Source organism: Melanerpes formicivorus, unplaced genomic scaffold, assembly GCF_026170545.1.
Source record: "Melanerpes formicivorus ecotype bairdi unplaced genomic scaffold, bMelFor1.0.p_v2 SCAF_148, whole genome shotgun sequence".
NCBI classification, from domain to species: Eukaryota; Metazoa; Chordata; class Aves; order Piciformes; family Picidae; genus Melanerpes; species Melanerpes formicivorus.
The window spans coordinates 124353-143245 of NW_027142500.1; the positions used below are offsets into that span (position 1 = coordinate 124353).

An 18893-nucleotide genomic window follows, 5' to 3' on the forward strand; every position below is an offset into this window, starting at 1 on the left:
TCAGACAGCTTGTGGAGTCTCCTTCTCTGGAGACTTTCAAGACCCATCTGGATGCATTCCTGTGTGACCTGTGCTGGATTCTGTGGCCCTGCTCTGGCAGGGGGGTTGGACTGGAAGATCTTTGGAGGTCCTTTCCAACCCCTGACACCCTTTGAGCCTGTGATCCCAGACTTCCTGTAAAGAGATCTTTCAAAAAGGGTATTTCTTGGGTGTTGTTCCCATTTAACTGCATCCATAAAACTGTCCATAGTTGCATCTTGATACTGTTCTCCAAAATCATCTAATTTCATGGATGATTGCAGAGGGGCTGGATGGTGGGGAGATACTCGGGGGATATATTTGCTGCCAGGGGATATTTTTTCCTTCTGATACTCGGTACCCAGGCTTGTTTTCTCCAAGTGTTTCATTTCCTGTTTGGTATTTTAGGATCTTTCAGCCCAATAGTAGCACTCAGGCTGGGTTTTAATAAAAATTGCTGTTTGTTTAGTGGATTTCAAAACTAATTGCATCGAAAATAGCTTTGAAATCCACTTACCAAACAAGATGTGAGACACATGAAGTAGCACAATTTGCCTGCGTGTACAGCCAGTACTAGCCATGAGAGTTTCCATAGAAGAAAAGAAAAGGTGAAGTGAATCCATAGCAATCATCTACATCATAGAATCAGCAAGGTTGGAAAAGACCTCGGAGATCATAGAATCAATAAGATTGGAAGAGACCTCAAAGATCATCAAGTCCAACCTATTACCTAATACCTGACAGCTAAGCCATGGCTCCAAGTGCCACATCCAATCCTTTTTTGAACACCTCCAGGGATGGTGACTCCACCACCTCCCTGGGCAGCACATTCCAATAGTAAATCTCTCTTGCTGGGAAGAGCATTCTCTTCACCTCCAGCCTGAGCCTCCCCTGGCACAGCCTGAGACTGTGTCCTCTTGTTCTGATACTGGTTGCCTGGGAGAAGAGACCAACCTCTGCCTGTCTACAATCTCCCTTCAGGTAGTTGTAGACAGCAATAAGGTCTCTCCTGAGCCTCCTCTTCTCCAGGCTAAACAACCTGTGTCCTCTTGTTCGGATGCTGGTTGCCTGGGAGAAGAGACCATCCCCCCACCTGGCTACAACCTGCTTTCAGGTATTTCATCCATAAAAGGAGTAAAGCAAAATAGTCTATGAAAAGCAACAAGCCAGTTTTTGTAGTTGTACAAGGTTCTAGTCCCAGTAGAGTCTTGTTTTTCCATGTATTTGCTTCATAGTTTGGTTGTTCCAATAGCTGGGTTCTTGTTTCCATCTGTGACCCCTGATGCAAAATGGCAGGGAGATAATGTGTTAGTTTCTGTGGTGGACAGACAATGTGTTAGGTTTACTCTCTGGCTGTTCCTCTTTGCAGAAGACTTAGTATTCCTCTGTGTGCCCTGCCCACAGAGATCTCCTGGGTTTGAGAGCCAGGCTTTTGTAATCATAGAAGTGATTTCTTTCACACAGTTCTTCCATGTTAACATTCTACCACTCTCCACTGGCAATCCTGAGTGAGGTTTCAGGGCAGCAATAAATACCTGAAACTCCTTCTTAACTGCAAACAGCCCATCCTCTGTGTCCTCCTGTAAGTGCTATTATCTAACCCTGTGTTAGCTCTGAGTTCAGAAACATGCCACTGGTCAAATTTCATTAAGTGGCCTCCAACAAATGAAGACAAACATTCTGCTGTAAAACTCAGCAGATTACAGCAGCATTAGAACCATAGAATCACAGAACTGCCAGGGTTGGAAGGGACCTCAAGGGTCACCCAGTTCCAACCCCCCTGCCATGGCCAGGGACACCTCACACTACAGCAGGTTGCTCGCAGCCACATCCAGCCTGGCCTTCAAAACCTCCTGGGATGAGGCTTCCACCACCTCCCTGGGCAACCTGTGCCAGTCTCTCACCACCCTCATGGGGAACAACTTCTTCCTAACATCCAATCTGAATCTACCCATTGCTAGTTTTGCTCCATGCCCCCCAGTCCTATCACTCCCTGACACCCTCAAAAGTCCCTTCCCAGCTTTCCAAGTTTTGCATTTACTGTCTCATCTGACATAGAACAGTAGACCTTCCTAGAAATGCCATTGTGCTCTAATTGACCTAGCAATTGGGTGCTACTCCCTTGCTTCCATTTTTATGCCCATGCTGCAAAGTAGCTTTTGGCAGAAGAAATGAGATGTATGTTGGGAAGTGGTTTCTAGGAGGGTTTACTCCCTCATGTTCTCCAAGTGTAACCCTCTTGGTTTCTTTCAGGCCCTTCTTGGAGATAGAAGTGATGTAAAGAGTTTTATTAATTGTATGGAGAAGAAAATAGAAGGAGCCATCCTTCTTGTACATGTTTCCTGTGACACATGGCTGAGACAGCTAATACTGCAGTGGTGAAATGTATTTTCAGCCTGGGAACCCCTGGGTTATAACTTTCAAAGCAGCTCAACTGGAATGGCCCCATTACTCATTTATGAACTCTATAAAAGTCAGTTGTAGCCTGACAAAATAGCCTGGTGATGTTAACTGGTGACTTTGCTGTGAGAGCTGAGGCCTCATTTGGCTGTCTGTAAAAATCCTGATGTTTTCTGTGTCAGGCATTGAGATTTAAATTGGCTGTTGGATGTGAGAGCATTACGACCTTTGCATGGAAAATGGAAATGCTGTCTTGCATGGCATCTGGAAGCCCCTGTCTAATGCATGCTTAAATGTAACCTATCAAAGTTTACCTGAGTAAAACACCCTGGAGATTTGGCCCATTAATAATATTCTTGCCATGCAGGTAAAAAAACCCACAACAACAACAAACACCCAGAGAAATAATGGGCTTTAATGGATTTAATTTGGCCAACTCCCCTCTGTCAACAAAATCTGGGATTTTAATAGCTGATAAATAAAACTGGTTAAATGGAGAACCTTCCAAACAATACAATAGAATAAACCAGGTTGGAAAAGACCTTTGAGATAGAGTCCAACCTATCACCCAACACCATCTCATCAACTAAACCATGGCACCAAGTGCCTCAGCCAGGCTCTTCTTAAACACCTCCAGGGATGGTGACTCCAACACCTCCCTGGGCAGCACATTCCCCTGGCCAATCTCTCTTGCTGAGAAGTACCCCTTCCTAACATCCAGCCTAAACCTCCCCTGGCACAGCTTGAGACTGTGTCCTCTTGTGCTGGTGCTGCTTGCCTGGGAGAAGAGACCAACCCCCACCTGGCTACAACCTCCCTTCAGGTAGTTGGAGACAGCAAGAATGTCTCCCCTGAGCCTCCTCTTCTCCAGGCTAAGCAACCCCAGCTCCCTCGGCCTCTCCTCACAGGGCTGTGCTCCAGACCCCTCCCCAGCTTTGTTGCCCTTCTCTGGACACCTTCCAGCAACTCAACATCTTTCCTAAACTGAGGAGCCCAGAACTGGACACAGGACTCAAGGTGTGGCCTAAGCTGTGCTGAGCACAGGGCAGAATGAATTCCCTGCTCCTGCTGGCCACACTATTCCTGATACAGGCCAGGATGCCATTGGCCTTCTTGGCCACTTGGGCACACTATAGGTCATGTTCAGCCTACTATTAACAGGTACCCCCCAGGTCCCTTTCTGCCTGGCTGCTCTCCAGCCACTCTGACGCCAGCCTGTAGCACTGCCTGTGGTTGTTGTGGCCAATGTGTAGAACCTGGCACTTGATGTGTTTAATCTCATGCCCTTGGACTCTGCCCATCTGTCCAGCCTGGCAAAGTCCCTCTGCAGAGCTCTCCTACCCTCTTAACAGATCAGCTCCTGCCCCCAGCTTGGTGTCATCTGCAAACTGGACTCAGTCCTCTTAGCCACATCATCAATAAAACTAGTTGAATGGAGAACCTTCCAAACAATCTTGGAATGCATGTTTTTTTGGCAGCATTGCAGTTTGATGCAGGAAATGATTGGTGTTTTAAAGCAGGCACCATTTGAATTCCGTTACTGAACACTTGGTCTACGTTGGATGCCCTTTAGGAAATGATGGTCAAAAATGCTAAGCAGCTGAGAGAAATCCTGAGGTTTAAAAACAAACCAAACAACAAAACCATCCTGAATGAGGGCCAGCTGTCATGAGAGGTTACTTTGGGCATTGAGCTAATCTCAGAGTCCCTTTCAAGCAACTTGAAATCCTCTTTTCCACCCAGGTGGTCCTCGCCAGCTGGTACCGCACGTACACGGCCGTTATGGATTTCCTGGGGCTGCCCACAAAGACCTGCTGGACTGTAAACAGAGGAAAAGGCCTTAGCCCTGTTGAAAGCTGTGAGGGTGAGTTGTCTCAATCTAGTTTCTTCCTGGAAAGGTGTAATGGCAGCTGTATGTGTTTCAGGAGCAATAAATATACCTGTGTCTTTGCCACTGGCGTTGTTTCGTTTGGCTCAGGCTGCGTTTTGGGTGAGCTCACCACAAAAGTGAGAAGCATGGGGAAAATAAAAAGAGGAAAAAAAAACAACCCACCAAGGTACTTCTAAGAACAGCAGGGGTGAGAATGTGAGCTTTGCTTATTAGATAGCTCCTCCTGCCTAGGCTGAATTCTTACACTGCATTTCAAAGCATCCCAGTTGTAGTCTGAGCTTTTGTAATCATAGAATTATGTAGGTTGGAAGAGTCCTTTAAGATTGACTCCAACTGTTAACCTGGCACAGCCAAGTCCACCACTAAACCATGTCACTCAGCACTGCCTCCATACCTTTTAAAATAGACTAGAATAGAATTGACCAGGTTGGAAAAGACCTTTGAGATCATTAAGTCCAACCTGTCACCCAGCACCATCTAATCAACTCAACCATGGCACCAAGTGCCTCAGCCAGGCTCTCCTTAAACACTTCCAGGGATGGCGACTCCACCACTTCCCTGGGCAGCACATTCCAATGGCCAATCTCTCTCTCTGTGAAGAATTTCTTCCTAACATCCAGCCTAAACCTCCCCTGGCACAGCTTGAGACTCTGTCCTCTTGTTCTGGTGCTAGTTGCCTGGGAGAAGAGACCAGCCCCCACCTGGCTATAGCTTCTCTTCAGGTAGTTGTAGAGAGCAAGAAGTTCTCTCCCTGAGCTTCCTCTTCTCCAGGCTAGGCATGATGACACCACTTCCCTGGGCAGTCTATTCCTTTTTCCTAGTGTCCAACCTAAACTTTCCCTGATGCAATTTGAGGCCATTTCCTCTTGTCCTCTTACTTGAGAGAACAAATTGAGCCCCACTTTGTTAAAACCAATTGAAAAGAGGTTATAGAGAGTGGTAAGGCCTCACCTGAGCCCTCTTTTCTCCAAGATGAACAACTTGAGTTCTCTTCAGCTGCTCCTATTTATAATGTGGTATGTTTATAAAGACTAAAATGTCCAGGAGACTTTAAAATACAACCACCTGGAAAGAATTTTATTGCTTCCATGCTGTGGAACGGTGATTTAGACCACGCCTGTGGGCAAAACTGTCTGCACTCTAATTTTAAACCCTCAGGTCTTGTGAGGAGCAGCTGAGGGCACTGGGGTTGTTCAGCATGGAGAAAAGGAGGCTGAGGGGAGACTTCATTGCTTTCTACAATTCTCTGAAAGGAGGCTGGAGTGAGGGGGGGGGGGGGCGGGGCTTGGTCTCTTCTTCCAAGGAACAAGTGACAGGACAAGAGAAAGTGCTCTTAAGTTGCACCAGGTTTGGTTTAGGTTGCGTATTAGAAGAAACTTCCTTTCCTGAAAGGGTTCTCAACCTCTGGAACAGGCTGCCCCGGAGGGTGTTTGAATCCCAGTGCCTAGAGGTGTTCCAGAGATGCCAGGATGTGGTCCTGAGGGTCATGGTTTAGCACCAGACTTGGTGGAGTTAGAGAATGGTTGGACTTGATGATCTTAAAGGTCTTTTCCAACCAAAATGATTCTATGGTTCTAAATCTAGTTGGAAGCCACTGTACATGTATTTCAGTGTGAAGTATTCAGTATCACTAAGGTTGGAAGAGCCCTCAAAGATCTTATTTAAATATTGGGATCTTCTGTAGCACCCCTGGTACACTCCTGATTCCTGCATTCCAAAGCTTTGGCTCTGTAGTTCCTCTCCTGTCTACAGTTTCAATGGGGAGGAAGGGGAAGAAAACCAAAACCACAAGGCTCCCTTTTGGAGCCATATTATGTAGTGATCCTGCTGAGAGGAATCCTCTTGTGACCTACCACTCAGCATGAGAACTTCAATCTCATTCTTTGATTTTGATACCAAAGCTTGGCTGCTGCCACTCATTTGGGTGTTTTCCCCCACATTTAAAGCATGGGCTTGTCAAGTGGCATACAATAAAAGGGCCTTGGTGAGAGGCTCTCCTGAGAAAACAGCAGGTTTTAAAAGTCTCCAGATAAAGAGACTCCACAACCTCTCTGGGCAGCCTGCTCCAGTGCTCCATCGCCCTCACCGTACAGAAGTGTCTCCTCATGTTGAGGTAGAACCTCCTGTGTTCCAGCTTGTACCCTTTGTTCCTTGTCCTATCACTGGGCACCAACAAACAGAGCTGGGCACCTTCATCCTGACACCCACCCCTCAGCTATTGATAGACATTGATCAGGTCCCCTCTCAGCCTTCTGTTCTCCAGACTGAACAGCCCCAGGGCTCTCAGTCTCTCTTCATAGGAGAGATGCTCAAGCCCCTTCATCATCCTCATAGCTCTCTATTGGATTCTCTCCAGCAGAACCCTGTCTCTCTTGGATTGGGGAGCCCAAAATCAAACACAGTATTCCAGGTGTGGTTTCACTAGGGCAGAGTAGAGGGGAAGGAGAACCTCCCTAGACCTTCTGGCCACACTTTTCTTGATGTACCCCTGGATACCATTGGCCCTAGGGTGCCACTGACCCCCTTGACCACAAGGGCACACTGCTGTCCCATGGAGAGCTTGCTTTCACTAGGGCTCCAAGGTCTTTCTCCATGGAGGTGTTGAATGCTAGATGGTAGCTTGTTTCATTTTATCACTTCAGATACCTTTGTGTGGTGACAAGTTGGTATTTTTCCTTTGCATAAAGGCTATGAGAATAACAGAATCACAGAATTGTTAGGGTTAGAAGGAATCTCAAGGATCATCCAGTTCAACCCCCCTGCCTCACACTACATCAGGTTGCTCACAGCCACATCCAGCCTGGCCTTCAAAACCTCCAGGCATGAGGCTTCCACCACCTCCCTGGGCAACCTGTGCCAGTCTCTCACCACCCTCATGGGGAACAACTTCTTCCTAACATCCAATCTCAATCTACCCAGTTCTAGTTTTGTTTCATTCCCCCCAGTCCTATCGCTCCCTGACACCCTCAAAAGTCCCTCCCCAGCTTTCTTGTAGCCCTCTTCAGATACTGCAAGGCCACAATTAGGTTTCCTGGGAGCCTTCTTTTCTCCAGGCTGAACAGCCCCAACTCCTTCAGTCTGTCCTCCTAGGAGAGCAGCTCCAGCCCTCTGCTCATCCTTGTGGCCCTTCTATGGACACCTTCCAGCCCCTCCAGATCCTTCCTGTAATAGAGGCTCCAGAACTGGCCACAGTGCTCCAGGTGGGGTCTCAGCAGAGCAGAGGGGGAGAATCACCTCCCTGGCCCTGCTGGCTCTGCTTCTCTTGGTGCAGCACATAGGAAAGCTTCATTCCTGTGAGGGCAACAGAGCACTGGAACAGGCTGTGCTGAGAGGTTGTGGAGTCTCTTTACCTCAAGAGATTCAAAACCCTCCTGGGTCTGACCCTGTGCAACCTGCTCTAGGTAAAATTGCTGTAGCAGAGTGGTTGGACTGGATGTTCCCCAGAGGTCCCCTCCAAGCCTTACCATTCTGTGAGCAGGTGTGGGCAGAGGTTTTTTGGTGTTTTTTGATCTTGAAAGCTTTGGGGTTGAAATATTTTATCTCCCTACAAAATCCCAGGCTGTGGTTGGCTCTCTGGGCTGCAAGTGCACACTGCTGGCTCCTGTTGAGCTTCTCATCCCCCAGCACCTGAACTTTGTTCAGCCCTCGAGCAGTTGACTTCTTGTCATTTAGCCAGACTCAAGGAGCTGTAAATAAATGTACAACTTCTTTTCTTATTTTTTTTTCCTCTAAAACCCAAGCTTAATAGAGACAGCAGCTCTTGAAACTACCAGGCTTGATGAGAGGATCATCATCATCATCCTTTGCACAAGTGCCATGCTGTATTTGCAGTGATGAGGACAAATCATCTCTGCATAGGAAACGATGAGGCTTTGCCACCTCCTCTGTGATCAATAAAGCTTTTTATGCTGTTGGGCTGAATTGATGAGAGCCAGGCAGCTTGCAAGAAATGAGGAGAGAGTAACAATGAAAGTGTGAGCACAGAGGTGTTTGTGAGAGGCTTTTGCCTCGTCGGGTAATTCCTTGGCTGCTAATGAAACAAAGCAAGCCGGGAGCGGTGCCTGTGATCTGGTTAAAGATGCATTTGCTCCTGCAAGAGATGGCAAGTGAGAGCATAAGGAGTACAAACCTGTTCAAAAACCTCTCTGATGGCAAAACAGAGTCTGTAGAGAATGCTCTCTTGCATTGCAGGCTTTATCTGTACTGCTAAGGCTTCCCTCTGCTTGCTCTGTTGCTGACTCCTCCAATACTGTATCCACTCTTCCTCTTTTTTTTCCTCCTTATTTTTTTCTTCCTCTATTTTTGATTTGTTCCTTTTTTTTTTTTTCTTTTTCTTTTTTTTGTTCTTTTTCTTCCTTTTCCCCATTATTTTTAATTTATTTTTTTCTTTTCTTTCTTTTATCATAATTTCTTTTTTTAGCTTTCATTTTTTCCTATTTTCTTTCTCCTTCTCCCCTTCCCCTCCTTGTTCCTTTTTTCTCCCCCTCCCCTCCTTGCTCCTTTTTTTCCCCCTCTCCCCTCCTTGCTCCTTTTTATCCCCCTCTCCCCTCCTTGCTCCTTTTTATCCCCCTCTCCCCTCCTTGCTCCTTTTTTTCCCCCTCTCCCCTCCTTGCTCCTTTTTTTCCCCCTCTCCCCTCCTTGCTCCTTTTTTTCCCCCTCTCCCCTCCTTGCTCCTTTTTTCTCCTCCTCCCCTCCTTGCTCCTTTTTTCTCCCCTCTCCCCTTCTTGCTCCTTTTTTCTCCTCCTCCCCTTCTTGCTCCTTTTTTCTCCCCTCTCCCCTTCTTGCTCCTTTTTTTCCCCCTCTCCCCTCCTTGCTCCTTTTTTTCCCCCTCTCCCCTCCTTGCTCCTTTTTTTCCCCCTCTCCCCTCCTTGCTCCTTTTTTTCCCCCTCTCCCCTCCTTGCTCCTTTTTTTCCCCCTCTCCCCTCCTTGCTCCTTTTTTTCCCCCTCTCCCCTCCTTGCTCCTTTTTTTCCCCCCTCTCCCCTCCTTGCTCCTTTTTTCCCCCTCTCCCCTTCTTGCTCCTTTTTTTCCCCCTCTCCCCTCCTTGCTCCTTTTTCCCCCCCCTCCCCTCCTTGCTCCTTTTTTTCCCCCTCTCCCCTCCTTGCTCCTTTTTTTCCCCCTCTCCCCTCCTTGCTCCTTTTTTTCCCCCCTCTCCCCTCCTTGCTCCTTTTTTTCCCGCTCTCCCCCTCCTCTCTTCGCTCCTTTCTTCTTCCCCCCTACTCTTCTTGCTCCCTTTTTGCCCCCAGCAGTGTACTTTTCCAACTGAATCTCTGTGATAATCTTGGTGACATTAACTTATGTCTCTGTGTGAATACATGAAGCCATTATGCTGTGTTCTGTTGATTCTGTGATGCTTCATAAGCACTACGCTCTTTCTTCTGGATCTGACAACATGTTTTAACTGCTTGTTTGTTAGGTTTGGGAGACCCTGCTTCCTTTTACGTTGCTGTGATTTTTCTTTTGAATGGATTCATGATGTCCCTGTTCTTCATATATGGTACATACCTCAGGTAAGGCATTTGAGAGGGAGCTGCTTTTAGCTGGTGCCAACTGTCAGATTTTAGACAAAATTTGGGAATGCTCAGATATTTAATGGGATGTTGCTTACCTGTTTGTACAGCACTGGTGCTTTTGATTGCATGTACATTGTCACCAAAAAAAGTTACTGGAATAGAGAAGTTTTTTGCTTAAATTGGTGATGGTGAAAAAAGTGGTAGCACATGTCAGTGAAGTGGGATCTCATTGATACTGAGGGGCTGTGGATAAAATTTAAATGCTGTACAGATCTGATCTGGTTTATAACTTAGTTGAAATGGCTGGAACACCTCTGCTGTGAGGATAGGCTGAGGGAGCTCTGGGTGTTCAGCCTGGAGAAGAGAAGACTCTAGAGTGACCTCAGAGCTGCCTTCCAATCCCTGAAGGGATCCTACAGAAAGGCTGAAAAGGACTTTTCATCAGGGTGTCTGGAGATAGGACAAGGGGGAATGGTTTGAAGCTGAGGGAGAGCAGGGTTAGACTGGAGCTGAGGAAGAAGTTCTTCAGCAGGAGGGTGGTGAGACTCTGGAATAGGCTGCTCAGGGAGGTTGTGGCTGCCTCCTCCCTGGGGGGTGTTGAAGGCCAGGCTGGATGAGGCCTTGAGCAGCTGAGTCTAGCTGAGAGGTGTCCCTGCCCATGGTGGGAAGGTTGGAGTAGATAAGCAGTGAGGTCCCTTCCAACCTGAGCCATTCTGTGATTCACTTCCCTTTTCCAATGAATTTCTGTTTTCAGTAACTGTCCTTAGATTTCAGGAACTGCAGTACACTTTCATACAAAAATAGCCTCCATGTTCAGCAGTAAAACAGAAGTGGAAATGTCTTTTCTGTTTGCCTCTATTTTCTTTTGTCACCTGTGCAAAAGAAAAACACAAGGCTGCTACATGGAGTCACCATCCCTGGAGTTGTGCAAAAAGGGATTGGATGTGGCACTTGAAGCCACGGTTTAGTTAGTCATGAGGTGTTGGGTGACAGGTTGGACTTGATGATCTCTGAGGTCTTTTCCAGCCTTATTGATTCTATGATTCTGTGATTTTTCCACTCCTTGCCTTCACTGTCTTGTGTATTTTTCCTGCTTTCTCTGAGGTGTGTGCTGATAGTTCAAATAAAGAGCAGTGCAGGCCAGGAGCTCACAGTGACAAGAGGAAGTTGTCTACTGCAGCTATTAGATGTTCAGGGGTTAAACACATATCTTATTATTTCTTAACACAGGAAAGAAAGATCCCAGGTTTTGAGGAAGCAGATGAGCTTGGAATATTCATAATTCACTTGGCCTTTTTCTCTTAAGGGCAGTGTATAGAAACCCCCAGTTTATATACTAATGTCATTTGAAACCAGCAAGGCCTTAATTTCTCTGGCTTGGGCTGTGTAATTCAGATCATAGTATCATAGTATCATTCAGGGTTGGAAGGGACCACAAGGATCATCTAGTTCCAACCCCCCTGCCATGGGCAGGGACACCCCACACTAGATCAGCCTGGCCAGAGCCTCATCCAGCCTGGGCTTAAACACCTCCAGGGACGAGGCCTTGACCACCTCCCTGGACAACCCATTCCAAGGTTTCACCACTCTCATGGTGAAGAACTTCCTCCTCACATCCAGCCTGAATCTCCCCACCTCCAGCTTCATTCCATTCCCCCTAGTCCTATCACTACCTGAGATCCTGAGAAGTCCTTCCCCAGCCTTCCTGTAGGCCCCCTTCAGATACTGGAAGGCCACAATTAGGTCACCTCAGAGTCTTCTCTTCTGCAGACTGAAGATCCTGAAGTCAAGGGGATTTTCATGTTAACATCACAGTAAAGAAATAAGAAAACAAACAAAATAATTAAATAGTATGTTTTATTCACCATTTCATGGATTAATTGATGGGTTTTGAATGGTCTTGATATGGATTACCCTAAAGTAGTCTTAGACCAAAATTCCCTATTGGGTAATCAATAGAAGAACAGGCTTCTTGTCACTGAAGGAAAAGAATTCCTTGAGGACTATGATAGTCTTGACCATGCAAAGAACATACAATCATAGAATCAATAAGGTTGGAAAAGACCTCAGAGATCATCAAGTCCAACCTATCACCCAACACCTCATGACCAACTAAACCATGGCTCTGAGTGCCACATTCAGTCCTTTCTTGACCTCCTCTAGGGATGGTGACTCCACCACCTCCCTGGGCAGCACATTCCCATGGCCAACAACTCTTTCTGTGAAGAAGTTCTTAAGTTATTTGCTCAACATCTTAAGGGGCTTCATTTATATTGCCTGGTGTTTAGAACAGGAAAAAAAACAGTAGGGGGGAAGGTATGGTATTTAAATACATATATATATATATATATAGTATGGCAGTTTTCCAAGCCAAGCTGTGGGTACAGCAGATGAAGCACCAGATGCAAGGATCTAAGCCAAAGTTCTTGAGGAGGGGAATAATGGTTATCCAAGTTATTTCTGTTTAAAATTGGTGCTCTGCAGGAAGGAGCTGATGGATGAAGAGTGCTCTGCTCTGAAATAAACTCTCTCTGACGACGTAGCATTTGTGTGTTGCGTGCATGCTGGAGATTGCTTTCCCTCGATGCTTGAGAGGGTTCCTCACCTCCTTCCTCAACAAGCAGCTGTACATTAATGCTGCTTTACTTTTTTTTTTTAAGCAGCACTGACATTATGAGATTCTTATTGTACCTATTTTTCTTCTTCTCTTCACAGTGGGAGCCGTCTAGGAGGCCTTGTTACTGTCATGTGTTTCTTTTTCAACCATGGAGAGGTAGGTCACCATCCCCAACCACCACCACCACTCCCCACCTTTTTCTTTAATGGAATGAGAATTAGCTTAAAGACAGCTCTGTTGCTTATCTGTTGCATGAATTTGAAGGGAATAAGATGGTGGTTGAGCACTGGAACAGGTTGCCCAGAGACCTGTATGGGGTTCCATCCCTGGAGATATTCAAGGTGAGGCTCGGTGGAGCTCTGGGTGACCTGATCTCATTGAGGATGTCTGTGCTCCCTGCACGGGGGTTGGACAAGATGACCTTTAGAGGTCCCTTCCAACCCAAGGGATTCTCAGATGTTACTGAAAGCAAAATAGGCTGTAGCTTGAAAATGTGTAACAGTCCAATGTGTCACGTTAGAGTTTAAAAAGAAACAAAGCAAAGGGGAAAGAAACCAACAAACCCAACCAACCAAAAAAACCCACAAAAAAACCACCCCAAACCAAACAGAAATGAAAAGTGGTTCTGCCATTGCAGTCCTAGTAGCACAATGACTTAAAGTTTCAAAATAGCCAGGTATTCTGTGTGCCCATTCCAGCTATAGCTGGGCTGCATGTAGCACATGAACAAGATTCAAAAATGAAGGAGGTTCCCATGCTAAACTGTAATAGAATCATAGAATCAATAAGATTGGAAAAGACCTCAGAGATCATCAAGTCCAACCTATCACCCAATACCTCCTGACTAACTAAACCAGGGCTTTTTTTGAACATCTATAGGGACAGTGACTCCACCACCTCCCTGGGCAGCATATTCCAATGGCCAATCTCTCTTGCTGGGAAGAACTTTCTCCTCACCTCCAGCCTAAACTTCCCCCTGAGCATCTTGAGACTATGTCCTCTTGTTCTGGTGCTGCTTGCCTGGGAGAAGAGACCAACCCCCACCTGGCTACAACCTCCCTTGTAGAGAGCAAAAAGGTCTCCCCTGAGCCTCCTCTTCTCCAGGCTAAACAACCCCAGATAAGCTGCACTACAGGAAAAAACCCCAAACAAAAGAAACTGTTGCTTAAAGTATCTCCCTGTGTCTCCAGCTGGAGAGGGAATGTTTCTAAGGGTCTGTACTGGTAGGACAAGGGGCAATAGTTTGAAATTAGAAAAGAGAGGATTTAGCTTGGATGTTAAAAACAAGCTCTTTAGCATGAGGGTGGTGGAAAGTTTTTCCTTATGTTCATGTGGAACCTCTTTCCCTTCAGCTTGCACCCATTGCCCCTTGTCCTTTCACTGGACATCACTGAAGAGAGCCTGGCTCTGTCCTCCTGACACTGCCCTGCACTTCTGTGTCAACATGAATAAGGGCACCCCTCAGGCTCTTCTTCCTCCAAGCTGAAGAGCCCCAGCTCTGTCAGCCTTCCCTCAGAAGGGACACGTCCCTTCAGTATCTTTGTGGCTCTGCACTGGACTCTTTCAAGCAGTTTCCTGAGTTTCTTCTTGAACTGAGAGGCCCAGAACTGGACACAATATTCCAAATGTAGCCTTACCAGGGCAGAGTAGAGGGGCAGGAGAACCTCTCTCAACCTACTCACCTTCTTGGCTACAAGGGCACATTGCTGGCTCGTGGTCATCCTGTTGTCCACCAGGACTCCCAGGTCTGCTTTTCTGGAAGGATATGACTGAGCATCCCAAGGGTGCTCTGCAAGTATTGGTCTCTCAGATGTAATGCTGTGTGAAAAGTGGTTTTCTTTCTGGCACTAAGCTAATGATCCTAAGGCAGTATGTTTTCATTTGGTCTGGGCTCATGCTCCTGAGTTTCAGTGATTTCAAGCTCAGGCAGACCCTGTGTATTTATACCTGCAGCACAGCTAGTTTACAGCCATGATAAATCATCCACAGCTGACTGCATTTACTGTTGCATCCCAAAGATAGAAAAGCAGCTTGGGCCACATTAGTCAAACCACTTTTAAGGTAGTGCTTCCCTTTTAGGGTGGGTGTGCTCAGCATTTCTTCTTCCCCGTCTTTTATCACTTCCAAGTATCAGAAAGATTCAATGAATCAACTGGTGCTGTGCAGTCTGGAGAAGAAAATCATCCAAAAGCCTACACTGCTTTAGAGAGATCATATTTATGGCTAATAAAAGTAACTGGAACTAATCCCATCACATCTGTGCCGTCAGCTGAAGACAACACGTTAGTGTGTATATATTTATGAAAGGTTTAGTGCTAATCAAGGTGCAGCTTTTCCAGAGAGTACTTTTGAGACAGCAAGGCCTGTGTTGGATTTACATGATGGGCTTCTGTGCTTTGCATTTATTCCATGCTATTTCTATACATTTACTTGACACTGCATGTTTAATGAGCTTGTGGAATAGCAAGGCAAGAAGGGAGGGCTTGGGTAATGCCAGTTCTAGTGACTTCTTTGATGGAACAGGGCTTGTGTCAGGTCAATTCCATCCTCTCTGGTGAAACAGTACTTTAAAAGTGTTGCTGAGATTATAGGAAGCAAAGAAGAGGGAACATCCTAGCATCAACATCCTGTAAGCTCATCACAGGTTTATTATGGTCTATGTTAAGATGACCTGTTCAGTAGGCTGAACACGAGCCAGCAGTGTGCCTAGGTGGCCAAGAAGGCCAATGGCATCCTGGCCTGCATCAGGAATAGTGTGGCCAGCAGGAGCAGGGAAGTCATTCTGTCCTGTGCTCAGCACTGTTTAGACCACACCTTGAGTCTTCTGTCCAGTTCTGGGCCACTCAGGTTAGGGAAGATTCTGAGTTGCTGGAAGGTGTCCAGAGAAGGGCAACAAAGCTGGGGAGAGGTCTGGAGCACAGCCCTGTGAGGAGAGGCTGAGGGAGCTGGGGTTGCTTAGCCTGGAGAAGAGGAGGCTCAGGGGAGACCTTCTTGCTGTCTCCAACTGCCTGAAGGGAGGTTGTAGCCAGGTGGGGGTTGGTCTCTTCTCCCAGGCAAGCAGCACCAGAACAAGAGGACACAGTCTCAAGCTGTGCCAGGGGAGGTTTAGGCTGGATGTTAGGAAGAAGTTCTTCATAGAAAGAGAGACTGGCCATTGGAATGTGCTGCCCAGGGAAGTGGTGGAGTCACCATCCCTGGAAGTGTTTAAGAAGAGCCTGGCTGAGGCACTTGGTGCCATGGTTGACTTGATCAGATGATGTTGGGTGATAGGTTGGACTGGATAATCTCAAAGGTCTTTTCCAACCTGGTTAATTCTGTAGAAATGTCACCTGACCTATGTTTTTGTCCTGTAGTTCTGAAGACCTTCTACTCTTTAGTGCTAATCTAGTGGTAGCCAATTTGAACCCTTTTTATTTGTATGTCAATTATTATTTATTTTTCTTTTGGCTGGTCAGTGCCATCTGGAAGTGCTGAATGAAGAGCTGAATGTAAATATTGGAGATGACAGACAGCTGAGCCATTTGACAGGACCCTCAAGAATTTAATGAGGAAGCTATTCAGTTGACCACATTGCATTATGCTCTGCTTGGTTGGAGTTAGAGTGAAACATATAAGTTGGTATAAGTTCTATAAGATCTTAATTTCAAGCAGCCCCATGGAGTCCTAATGGACAGCAAGTTCTCCACGGGACAGCAATGTGCCCTCATGGCCAAGAGGGCAAATGGCATCCTGGGGTGCATTGAGGAAAATGTGGCCAGCAAGTCTAGGGAGGTTCTCCTTCCCATCTACTCTGCCCTGGTGAGACCACACCTGGAATACTGTGTCCAGTTTTGGGCTCCCCCATTCATGAGAGACAGAGAACTGCTGGAGAGAGTCCAACAGAGAGCCACAAGGATGATGAAAGGACTTGAACATCTTTCCTATGAAGAAAGACTGAGAGCCCTGGGGCTGTTTAGTCTGGAGAGGAGAAGGCTGAGAGGGTATCTTATTAATGGACATAAATATCTGAGGGGTGAGTGTCAGGATGAAGCTCCCAGGCTCCTTTTGGTGGTGCCCAGTGATATGACAAGGAACAACAGGTACAAGCTGGAACACAGGAGGTTCCACCTCAACATGAGGAGACATTTCTTTATGGTGGTGGTCACAGAGCCCTGGAACAGGCTGCCCAGAGAGGTTGTGGAGTCTCCTTTTCTGGAGACTTTCAAAACCTGCCTGGATGAGTTCCTGCATGACCTGCCCAATATGATTCTACTGTGGCAGGGGGGCTGGACCTAATGATCTCTGTTAGTGCCTTCCAAGCCCTAGCATTCTGTGATTTCAGAGCACAGCTTTGGACCTTACACTTCCTGTGCTGTTGGTGGTAGAAATGAGACTTGTTTAAAACCTAAAGGACTTTACCATAATGAGGAGTATGTTGGGTTAGCCTTCACATCCTCTCCCCACACACTTTCTCTAAGCGGGGCCTGAATTGGAGAATGGTTTTACTTACCTGAATGAGTTGTTCATTTCCACAGAGGCAGGGACAAGCATCTGCTGTCCTGGCTGTTTTTTATCTTGGATGTTCTCTAGCTGTCACATGCAATTTTGGAAAGGCAGTGATCCATTTTAATTAAACAGTACATCAGACTTCAAGTCTGGAAGCTGCTTCCTTTTGCCTCCATATTTCTTTTTTCCAACTATCCAGCTTGCTGTTTGGGTTTTTTTTTACAAACTTGTTAGTAAATTCTCATGTAACTTGGTTTTTGCTTTGTTGAAGGATCCATGGTCATTCATTTTGAAGTGCAAATGCTTTGCTTTCTGGAAAGGTAGCAGCCAAATGTCAGCATCTAACCCAGTTCTTATTTTTAGTGCACTCGCGTCATGTGGACTCCACCTCTCCGTGAAAGTTTCTCATACCCCTTCCTTGTGCTTCAGATGTTGCTTTTGACCTATATTCTCAGGTACCTCTCAGTTTATACTCAGCATTTTGCAATGATTAAAAACCAAATGGAGATGTATTTAAATGCAGTTACTGAAATGCTTGTTGAAGTGCCTTTGTGTGCTGTGGCACCAACACCGTTTTACACAGCGACTTGCCGCTGGCTGTTGGGTTGCAGACTCTGCACCAGCCCAGCTGCAGTCACATTGCTCACTGAGGAAAAGGAAAACTTTGCAACTTGAAGGCTTGATTACAATAAAAAATAAGAATGACAGTGCTGGCACACTGATACCTCAGCTAAACATCAACATTTTTTGGTTGATGTCACATCCTCAAGCTGATACTCCAGCAACTGGGTTGCTCCCTCTTGGAGAGTGGGATGTTGGTTGCACTTGGAATAAGCCTATGCCATGCTAGGATGCTGATAGGCACCCATAAACTAGTATGTTCTTGTAGGTTTCAGTGACTAATTAACTAGTCTAACTAGCTGAATGATGTAGAACAATCAACTTACATTAATGCAGGGATGCTCTTGGGGACCTTAGCCCTGCTTGGCCATGGTTTCCAGCCTGCAACATCACCATGGCACTGGTTTGTCCCTGTTTTGAATAAGCATGATCAATCATCTCCAATATGAAGGTGGTGAGACCCTGGAATAGGCTGCCCAGGGAAATTGTAGCTGCCTCCTCCCTGGGAGTGTTTAAAGCCAGGCTGGATGAGGCCTTGAGCAGCTGAGTCTAGTTGAGATGTGTCCCTGCCCATGGTGGAGAGGTTGGAGTAGATGAGCTCTGAGGTCCCTTCTAACCAGAGCCATTCTGTGAATGATACTTGAGAGCTTTTCCACCACCTCCATTACATCATATTTGCAGCATATTTATGGTTTAGCTGAGCTTTGAGGTTGTAACCCCAGATTTTCCCTTGTTAGGTCACAGCCATTTGTAGTTATTGATGATTAAACTGAAAATGTTTCCATCTTGTCACTAGCTTGTGGGGTTTAGGTGAGGGAAAGATAAATGCTGTGTGGAAAAACAATATTTTGAGGAACAGTTTGTAGAGTGGTTCCTGGGTTTCATATTAGAGAGATGCTTGTTCATCTGATGCTAATTGTGTGGTCAAACAGAAGCTGAGGAAGTCGCACTTGATGTTGGGGTGATCAGAGCACATAGGTTCTACACCTGTAATTATGCCACTTCTTGATTAGAGAGATTCCCTCTTGTTCTTCACATCTTGGTACTTGAAGTAGCTCATGCAGGTCTTTAATCTCAGCATTTCAGAGTGAGGTTCCAAAAATGGGGTAAAACACTTCAACATTCTGTTTCTCAGTTATCTCTGCTGCTTCAGGATCAGCTCTGGGTTAGGCATTCCAGTGAAGCACAGGAACTGCCTTAACAGAGACTACAACTGAAATTCTTCATTATTATCACTTACATCATGTATTGCTTAGCACACTGGGGTCATGCTCAGCATGGCTTTTTTTTGGGAAGTTTATCTCAAGCCTTTGCAAATAAAAGCTAAAGAAAGCTTTACAGAGGAGACCT

The 18893-nt window shown here is 46.2% G+C and overlaps 1 protein-coding gene across 2 annotated transcripts in view; it reads left to right on the plus strand.

The window, feature by feature from the left end:
* Window positions 1–18893, plus strand: part of DPY19L1 (dpy-19 like C-mannosyltransferase 1) — a 71198-nt gene that overhangs the window by 18845 nt on the left and 33460 nt on the right. The window contains exons 6-9 of one of the 2 annotated variants that reach the window (XM_068168661.1): window positions 4162–4282; window positions 9724–9817; window positions 12536–12593; window positions 17286–17377. In XM_068168661.1, coding sequence (XP_068024762.1) covers window positions 4162–4282; window positions 9724–9817; window positions 12536–12593; window positions 17286–17377 — 365 coding nt within the window. The remainder of the gene's footprint in view (window positions 1–4161; window positions 4283–9723; window positions 9818–12535; window positions 12594–17285; window positions 17378–18893) is intronic. The other variant, XM_068168662.1, reaches the window with a different exon arrangement.